We start from the raw sequence: 10,040 nt of genomic DNA on the forward strand, positions 1-10,040 counted from the left end.
AGTTTTCAGTTTAGCAAATAGAATTATTGTTATTTGTTATAATTTCTTCATGCAATTTACCCTTAATGGCCTCGTACGAACCATTCTGATTTAAGCAACATGTCTAACTCCTGAAGCCATTTTTGACAGATATTCAGCTCAAGTTTAGGTCAGTTACTTTAGTATATGATGTTATCATTAAATTCTTAAAGTAAATACCATAGATTGAAGATATCTTAGGGTAATTCTTGACATTTTAGACCATAACATATACATGTAGTGCTGTCTTAGAATTTCGCACATTATGACGTAACCATTATGACGTCACTAATATTAACATCGTGACGGCAAGATATCGCCGTCAAAATGGCTGTTACATCTTATAGAATATATCGTTGTTGATAAATGGGTTTCCTGTCAAGGTTAAACAATGCAGTGGATATCATCAAATAAGTTAGGAATAATAGGTATAAGCCTTAAACTGTCTTCTTATGGAATCTGTAGTCTATACAGATATCATAGTATAATGGAATCTGTAGTCTATATAGATATCATAGCATAATGGAATCTGTAGTCTATACAGATATCATAGCATAATGGAATCTGTAGTCTATACGATATACAGATATATAGCATAATGGAATCTGTAGTCTATACAGATATCATAGCATAATGGAATCTGAGTCTATACAGATATCATAGCATAATGGAATCTGTAGTCTATAAGATATCATAGCATAATGGAATCTGTAGTCTATACAGATATCATAGCATAATGGAATCTGTAGTCTATACAGATATCATAGTATAATGGAATCTGTAGTCTATACAGATATCATAGCATAATGGAATCTGTAGTCTATACAGATATCATAGCATAATGGAATCTGTAGTCTATACAGATATCATAGCATAATGCTCTAGCTCTATGCAGGCACTTATCCCCTAATGGTATTGAAAGGTTAATAGTATTACCTAGTCTTATCTGCGTTTGGCTTGCATTGCTGCCATCAATGTATTCAACATGCCTGGTACATATTCTATTTCACACCTCTACGAAAATTTTTAAGCAGAGATCTCAAGGAAGATCAAATTATGGAAATTCACGTTAAAATTGCCCTCCAAAACACATAGGAGGATAGAGTCATGTAATCTGTCTGTGTCAAGTGGATTATATCTTTCTGTAAATCAAACGTTTAATGTGTGTTTATACTGTTTATTGATTCCTAATGCTTAACATAACGATGGGAAAGTGATAAATAACATCCACATGTCATTTTACTTGGCAACGATACATAGACAGGTAAGATTTGTGAGTGTAAAGCACCATTGTCATAAAATGTATGTAAGTGATTTAGCTAGGTTACAAATATGCAAATATTGATAAATACATGTGTTTCTTGTGTGCAATATCATACTACTTAAAGTAATGAATATGCTGGATCATAAACACACTATAGAGTTCAAAACACATAAACAAATGCACGATTGGTATTGATGATATATAGAAGTTACACAATTAACTAATGGTTGTTTGATATGAAATTTGTTTCACACGAATGAGTTATTTTTTATAGTTAGAAAAGACACGAGCTTTAGCAAGTTAGAGCTTTTAGGGTATTGTAACTAATCACAATGTACAACTGTATTTCTAATGAATTGTGGAAGGCGTTACTGCTGAGTACTTAATTGTTTGGTTTGTTCAGTTTCACGTCATATTAACAGTCAAGGACATGCCAGGTTTGATGATGGATAAAAACCCGAGTACCTTGTGAAAACGAACCGACCAGCGGTCATGATAAGTACCCGGCAGCTGTCCCACATGTGATTTGAACTCGTGACGAAGAGGTGGAGGAATTTGGTTAATATGTCGCAACATAACATGTTGATTAATAAAATGAAACAAAAATATATTGCATATAGGAATTACTAAATAAACAAACATGTGATTTAATTTTTATGGTCTTATTCGATTGAGCTTTAGGTAGCTTGTTAAGTACACACCCAAGGTGTATAAAATATTGCTATCTCTGACCCTTAGAACTCCGGACTTGAATCGATATGTGATTTTACTACCTTGGTCGCTGCGATCAGAGGACAAATATAATTGTGATATTTGGTGATGCTACACATTTGTCCGGAAAGGTAGGTCATTATAATGACTACTCTTTCACCAGAAAGTGTTCGTTTTGATCTTCCTTATCAGCACCCATTCATTTGTTGCCATAAGCCATTTAAATTTAATTACGATTATACCATCGCATGTTACACATGTACTTGCCTGATGTACATGTACCTGATACATTGTAAGATGGATAATGTAAAAATGTACAATATAATGTCTCTGAATGGCTTTAAGAATATGCAGAAATGGAGGGTAGAATGTTTTTACGCATTGATAATTTAGAAATATCTTCAAATTAGATATATATTTTGTTATTCATTGTTTCCCGCGAACATAATAATTATACATGTATCTAAAAAAACCTATATTTTACAACGACAGTAAGTCAATGAATGATATACTAAAATTGGACAACGTAGAGTTAATTTTGAGGAAGAGCAGTATTAAATATTAACTATATTTTCTTTCGTTGGGTGTACGGTAAATCTCGATAAAACAATGGACTACAATCAAAATCAAAATACAATGAGTGATTTATTTGCAAAATTTGTAGTAGTCAGAATGGTGTGCTTACAAAAACAAAACAGATGATTAAAAGCATATAAAGCCACAACAGCCAGAGGATCTTAAGAGCTAATTAGAAAAGGGTATTGATATCAACTTAAGTTTTTAAAACTCGTTAAACAAAAGATATAAATATACCTTGTTTTGTACGATACTACATGAAACTGTATTCTGTACAAGAGTGGAAATGACGTCGTTCAGGATATCATTACGTCACATGGTTGACTAACCGACATGACAAGTATGGAACATATGTAAACGCCCGCGTGTTTGTTATATGTTTACGTAACCATGATAATTTCACCAGCTTAGATCGCTTTACCATTTACATACATTGACAAGATCAATTTACAGGAAGATGTATCTGCACTTCCATAACGATATACAATGTAATAACGTCGACTTGGCGAGATGGTAAGGTGACTCGGCGAGAAAGTATGATGACTAAACAAGATATATTTTTTCATTTTCTTTGAAATCACCTGGACTTATCTTAAAGCTACCATATTGTGAACGCTAAGAAAAAATGATGACTGATCACATCAGAGACTATAAAAGCCATTCTGAGTGGCTGTCGTGTTTAAACCTTTACAATGTTGTAAAATTGAGCAGTATGATCTCACGAATGGCGGCAAGTAACTCTTTAAAACGTTTTTAATGTAAAGTCAAAAGAAACAAAAAGGTACATAATTACCTCGCCAGGTACACTTATTATCACGCCACGTCGACTGAGCTATCTCGCTATGTGATCACAGATAAGGTCACAATACGATATTTTAGTAAAGGTTTATCACTCGAGAAACAAATTTCAGTGACGTATAGACTTATTGACAAGCCTATCCGGTTCAAAGTATCGGTCAGTATGTGCGGCGACTACATGTTAAAACAAAATACCAGGAACAAATCAGTGAGATAGCAGGATTATCAGAACTCATCTATATCTATCTCCCCAACAAATGATAACCTTCAGGACTGCTGTATCAGTTTTACGTTCGTGACATAATTAGATTACTGAGTTTGTTTATTCAGACAAATGCAGTATAAACATTTCCCATCTTATTTCTGGTGAACTGTTTTGATGTCATGCGAAATAAAGTATAATATAGAATAACATTATTTTGTTTCAAATAAATTATAATGTTTTGTTTCTGGTGGGTATGTAAATAAAAATATGTAGATCATTGCATTAAAAATATATTTCACTGATATAATGCAGTACAAGTTAATAGTATTGAAATAGCATGTCTAAATTTCTGTTATTATTGTTAATGTTTGCATTTCAAATGTTTCAAATGTTGTGGTAACTTCACTAACGTGTCATTAAAATTTCACAGTATACCTGTAATGGGAAAGTCTGGCGACATTAATGGATGTCACAAAAGAAAGACAAAGAGACACACATGAAATCACAGAGGTAGCTCAATTACCATCAAACATCATCTCGTCTGTCTTAATATCTTATAATACACGACCTTGGTTATGTTCTATTGTGGTATTGGTGAGCAAATCTAAATATGTTATTATGGCTGGTAAAAATCATTGTAACAGTAATACTTTACGAAAATTCTTTTTTCAGTTCAGTGATTCTTTACCATGGCTTCATCAAAGAATCATCTAATAGTGGCTGCGATAGACTTCGGTACCACTTACTCGGGATATGCATTTTCCACCCGTGATGACCACAACAGAGATCCTCTGAACGTGAGTGCGAACAATTGGAACTCTGGATCCGGAGGACTGATATCCCAGAAAACATCTACATGCGTCTTGTTCAAACCCAATAGAGAATTCGACTCTTTTGGATATGAAGCGGAGAACAAATATGCTGACCTGGCTTTGGACAAAAAACATTCAGGCTGGCGTTATTTTCGACGTTTCAAAATGAAACTGTACGAGAACAAGGTAACCAATGCTCATTTTAGTCCTTTTGAATGTTTGTTATTTTTTTCAATATTTTGGAGCTAAACTATCATTTATGTAATAAGATAAAGAGACAAAAACGTTTCATCAATGCTTAATGTTTAAATTCCAAAGAAGCCAGTAATTATTTAGATCTCGATACAGCTAACAATACTATCGATTTAAAACGTAAGAATGATTTAATAGATAAATAGTAAAAACAACGGCTCTACTCAAAGCGAGGAAGAACAAAGGTTCAAAATGGCCGCCATATGTGCCCTTTAAGATGATTTATACCTAATTAGTTGATACTAAAATATTAAACTAGCATTATATAGAGTATGGCTTATAGTGTGAGGCAGAACGTTTTGGGTTTTTTTTATTATTTTTTTTTGTTCATTGATAATTGTTCTATAGTTATGCATATTCATTTTATGTTTCGCACAGTTGCTGAATCGAGCCTTCGAACTAGAAGATGATCAAGGTTCCAAAATGCCGGCTATGAAGGTATTTTCATCATCCATTTGGTATATGAGGACCCAATTGATGAAAACCTGCAGGAATCGATATTCTGATATAGAAGACTCCGACATTCTCTGGGTTCTAACTGTACCGGCGATATGGTCGGATGCATCGAAGCAATTTATGAGAGAAGCAGCTGTGGAGGTAATATAATTCAAGCATGTCATGCAGTTGTGTATGTAGCATCAGAATAAACACAAGGGAACCAAATTTATCTATTCCGGTAATGTATCTAAAATTCATTACCAAATTACGTCTCTAACCTCACACCCTATGTGTAGAAGAAGCAATCTGCCTTGAGCAAATAGTATAGGTGATCATTGTGACAAAAATAGAGGTAGAAGGTGAATGCCATTTCATATTAGTTATATAAAGATAACAGGAAAATCATTATTGTTATTGAAATCGTCCTTCTTCATATACACTGTCCACTTAATATCTGTTCAAAACAGGAAAAAACTCTATAATCTTGGTAAATATTTAAGATATTCCTTTTCGGCACGTTTGAAACGGGATGAGCGATTGTAGGTTTTCAAAGAACAATAGACACAGGCTATTTTCAATATATACACATTTATATACAAAACCATTTTAATGAATATAGACATAGTAGACAGAAGAATATCATCCTCACTCACTTGCACATCTTACAAATATATATCGAAAGAAATAGACATAATTTATACAATAATAAAACTAAACAAACAAGGATGGACTGTGTTCCCCAACTGTTCTATATGTCAAAGACGTTTATAAGAGTAGGCTGTGTTCCATTCAGTCTATATATACTATGTACCACTAATCGAATGGCACCGTTGAGCAGGCTGAAATCCACCCAATAAGCATATTTCACAGTTCTGTACCACCATAATGCTCGTCGGTATCCAGCATCAGCATCCCGAACTGTCTCACCATGACCACTGCTGCATAGTATTGGTTGCTACAGTATCAGTCACCACATACAGGTCAAGGTGACCCGTCACTCTATAAGACGGCCTTCCTCATCACACTTACGTACCCGGATGAAGAACTACAATCACAGATATAACTATAATCAACGACGATCAACTATCATTGTGTCTAATGACAACATCTTATCATGTTAATTATATCAACAACCAGGGTTCATGTATCAGCTACATCTATATATACAATCATCCATAACTATCACGATTGAACCCTATAAATATATACACCGAAATGTACGAAACATGACTCCTTAATGGTTCCAAGCCTAGCTAATACATATAAATGTAATAGTCACAGGCAATACACGCGCCTATCCTATATATAAAATAATATGAGTAAATAGCTACATGGGTATATCATTATATTTCTATTTCTAAAGTATTTAGATAACATCCTATACCCTTACTAACGATATATACATGACCTTGTAATAACACACCACCGCGCACCTGTACGTGTGTACACATACCGCTAATATTGCTAATATATTGCGATATTGTTTATCGACACAGCGCTACATGAAATCATAATTACAACAAGTAGTGACTACAAATATCATAATAACATCTTTCATGGGTTTAGGTACTCACCGCAAGCTGTGGTCTGCGTATGCGCTATCATATATGTAACCCGATATTATATATGTTGAGACGTCTTAATGGCTGTCTTTCTGCATGCGCACACGTCCCTTACGGATGTCGGTTATAAGTTTAGTAAAGTTTAGCGCGCGAAATATAAATTGTCTTTAGTGATATGTAACAACGTTCTAGATCTTGATAAATTTGTATGGTTTGTTTTCTTTTATTTTCGATGCTGAAATATCATGCATAACAGTCTCCCCTGACATTACTGTATATACTCCAACATCTAGTCCTTTGGTAAATATCCTGTTATATATATGTGTGTATATTTCTGCTGCTCGTAATGCTTTTGTATTGTTATATCGATATATATGTAAGTATATCGAGATATATGTAATGATATAGCTATGATACTATTACATATAATATCATATGTAATAATATGTATTGGATGTTGTATTGTTGCATCAGAATAATGATATAATCATCAATGATATGTCCATCTTTAGCTATTTATGATAGTATTTTCATCAATTGCATTATGTTTTATATATGTACTTGAAAGCCGTAAGTCTAAAATTTAATAAACAATCAATCAATCGTGAAATGTTGCCAAAAATATCAATTACGAGTTCACACATGTAGGTAATGTCTGTCAGACTTTCTAGTATCATATCAGTGACATGTTTATCGATACCATACGATCATATCATGTCATAAATACCGTAATACACTAGAATATCATGATTTCTAATAATAGTATTATTTTAAAAGGCGGGGATTAAGGACTGCAATCTGAAGCTTGCTCTGGAACCAGAGGCTGCATCATTATACTGCAAATATATTCCAAATGAGAAGGGAGATGAAGGCATGTCGTCGTTTTCTTGTGGATCAAAATACCTTGTCCTGGATGCAGGAGGTGAGATACTATTTTAATGACATATATATAGGTTTTCAAATGAAAGTATAATTCGATGCAGCTGCAGAAAAAAATGTACATTGATATACACCAGGTAACTGCGGTATTTCATGTACATGTAAGCATCATTCGAATAGCGAGTTGTTTCATAGAACGGACATATTATATCGGAAGTACTTGTAGGCGCTTCTTTAGCTGTAAATAACACGAATGCTAAACGATATTAATCGAAATTTTGGGGTTGAATTTGGCTTTCATTCAAACAATTTGGTTTGGAAATTTATCCATTTAAGATGGTTGTTTCATGAAGTAGATATTTTATTCTCTCTTCTGCCAAAGCTTTGAAGAATAAAATCAAACTTATCGTTTTTCTAAAATAAAAAACCAGCATTCGTCTGAGGTAAATCCGCCTCGTTAATAAATATCTTCAACAATTATTTTGTGTCTAACAATACCGCTGAAGGTGCCGTACACTTGACAACACACAGAGTACATGTAAAATGTTTTTGGCCAAAGCATTTTAGTCTCGTTCTAGTCTATATGTAGTTATTCTTCACTACTTTCAGTAATTTAAAGGCGTTTCGTATATAGAGAACTTTGCTTTTATTTTTCACTCCATATTTTCCCGTTCAAAAATAACCTAAATGTCAATATCTTTACTCTTGAAATAAATAACAATGTTTAATCAATGCATATTTAACACAAAAATCAATGTAATGTTGATGAGTGAGGTTATTTATGTTGTTATTTGTAAAGCTAATACAATTCATTATAATTCATTCGTAACTTCAAGTGGTAAAATGTTCAGAAACATATTTCAAATCCTTGAAGAGCTTGAGGCACTGTCATGATTCAAGCATCTGAATGAAACTCTCATGAGTTCTTTCCTGTAAGCTACATGTATTATAAAGTGACTTTTTTTCAAAGATGTTTTCTTTCATCTAAATATGCATAAAGCATAAAAGTAAGAGCTAGTACAGTGTGTTGTTGCAAACAAATATAAAACGTCACACTTGTTTGTAAATGCCTTTGAAAGATTTCGATAGTTTTTTCTTCAAAACGTATGGCATCACATATTATCGATAAAAAGAACATGTAAAATGCTTGCCTAGTTATGATAACGCTATTCTAATAATTATTATTCAGAATAAAACTGACATGATCAGAAATGTTATTCATGTAATGTTTTACAGGTGGTACCATCGATATCACAGTACATCAAGTACAGGAGGATGGGTCTCTAAAGGAGATACACAAAGCCAATGGTGGTGATTGGGGAGGTACGAAAGTAGATAACGCCTACCAGGCCTTACTGACCGGTATCATCGGAGATAAAGGATTTGCCAAATTCTGTAAAGAGAATAAAGGAGATATGATCGACTTGTTCAGAGATTTTGAAATCAAGAAACGCACTATTAAATCATTCCCTGATGATGATGATGCGAAAGTAAACTTCAAAATTCCAGCTTCTATGAACAAAAGGAGAGACATCCAAAAGACTGTCAAATCAAAGTTCAAGAAAGATTTTTCCGTTACCAGCGACAAGCTTAGGGTCGCTGGACATATCGCCAGAAATCTCTTCAACGACCCGGTAATGCACATCATCGATCATTTGAAAACAATAATGAGTGAGGATCAAGCTGTTGGAATCAAAGCCATCATGCTGGTTGGAGGTTTTTCGGAATCACCCGTTCTCCAGTCTAAGGTCCGAGAAGCCTTTCCTGATATACGAATGGTTGTTCCACCAGAAGCAGGGCTGGCGGTACTCAAAGGCGCGGTCATTTTCGGGCACGAACCGGAAACTATTACCACAAGAATTTCCAAATATACATATGGAATAGATACATCAGTAAAATTTGAAGAGGGTGTTCACGATCCTGCTAAACTGTTCACAACATCCTATGGGGAAGACAGGTGTGAGTGCATTTTTGCCATCCATGTCTGTATTGGAGACAGCATAGATATAGACAAGCCTCAAGCACGGGAAAGATATAAAGTTAACGAACCTGATCAAAAGGTGGCCACACTGAAAGTCTACGTATCTACACAGAAAGATCCCATGTACACAACAGATCCTGGCTGCCTCAAGATTGGAGAACTCCGCATAGATATGGCCGATACATCTAGAGGATTAGAAAGGGGAGTCGATGTACGGATGATATTTGGAAACACTGAACTCGAAGTGCAGGCCACCGATATATTTACCGGAGAAAGCGTCACAGCAGCATTTGACTTTTTGAAGTAATTCGATCAGGTTCAAATTCTCTTCAAAGCTATTGTTATTATTACGGAAATTTAGATAACCAGTATCATGTTTGCAAAACATAATAAGAAATGACATTTATATAAGGAAGTATAACTATTCGAACGTACACAACGTTTTCCCCGCATTTTTCTTCATAAACGTTTGTCATCATCAGTTGATTTATACAATGGACTATTGTAAATCCGTTAATGAATTAAACACATACAGATATAACAA

At 34.2% G+C, this 10,040-nt stretch overlaps 1 protein-coding gene across 1 annotated transcript; it reads left to right on the forward strand.

Annotated features, from left to right (window-relative positions):
• Nucleotides 1-2,046: 2,046 nt before the first annotated feature.
• On the forward strand, nucleotides 2,047-10,030 carry LOC138327631 (heat shock 70 kDa protein 12A-like). Its single transcript, XM_069273893.1, has 5 exons — nucleotides 2,047-2,124; nucleotides 4,245-4,570; nucleotides 5,015-5,233; nucleotides 7,414-7,558; nucleotides 8,752-10,030. Exons 2-5 carry the CDS (start codon nucleotides 4,262-4,264, stop codon nucleotides 9,801-9,803), a joined length of 1,725 nt encoding a protein of 574 aa, XP_069129994.1. The 5' UTR covers nucleotides 2,047-2,124; nucleotides 4,245-4,261; the 3' UTR covers nucleotides 9,804-10,030.
• Nucleotides 10,031-10,040: the final 10 nt, after the last annotated feature.

Source organism: Argopecten irradians, chromosome 7 (assembly GCF_041381155.1).
Source record: "Argopecten irradians isolate NY chromosome 7, Ai_NY, whole genome shotgun sequence".
In the NCBI taxonomy this organism is placed as follows: Eukaryota; Metazoa; Mollusca; class Bivalvia; order Pectinida; family Pectinidae; genus Argopecten; species Argopecten irradians.

Coding starts and splice junctions, on each gene's coding strand:
- LOC138327631 (XM_069273893.1), top strand. CDS start 4,262: ATGGCTTCATCAAAGAATCATCTAATAGTGGCTGCGATAGACTTCGGT. Junction 4,571..5,014: donor TGAAACTGTACGAGAACAAG/GTAACCAATGCT, acceptor TGTTTCGCACAG/TTGCTGAATCGAGCCTTCGA. Junction 5,234..7,413: donor TGAGAGAAGCAGCTGTGGAG/GTAATATAATTC, acceptor TTATTTTAAAAG/GCGGGGATTAAGGACTGCAA.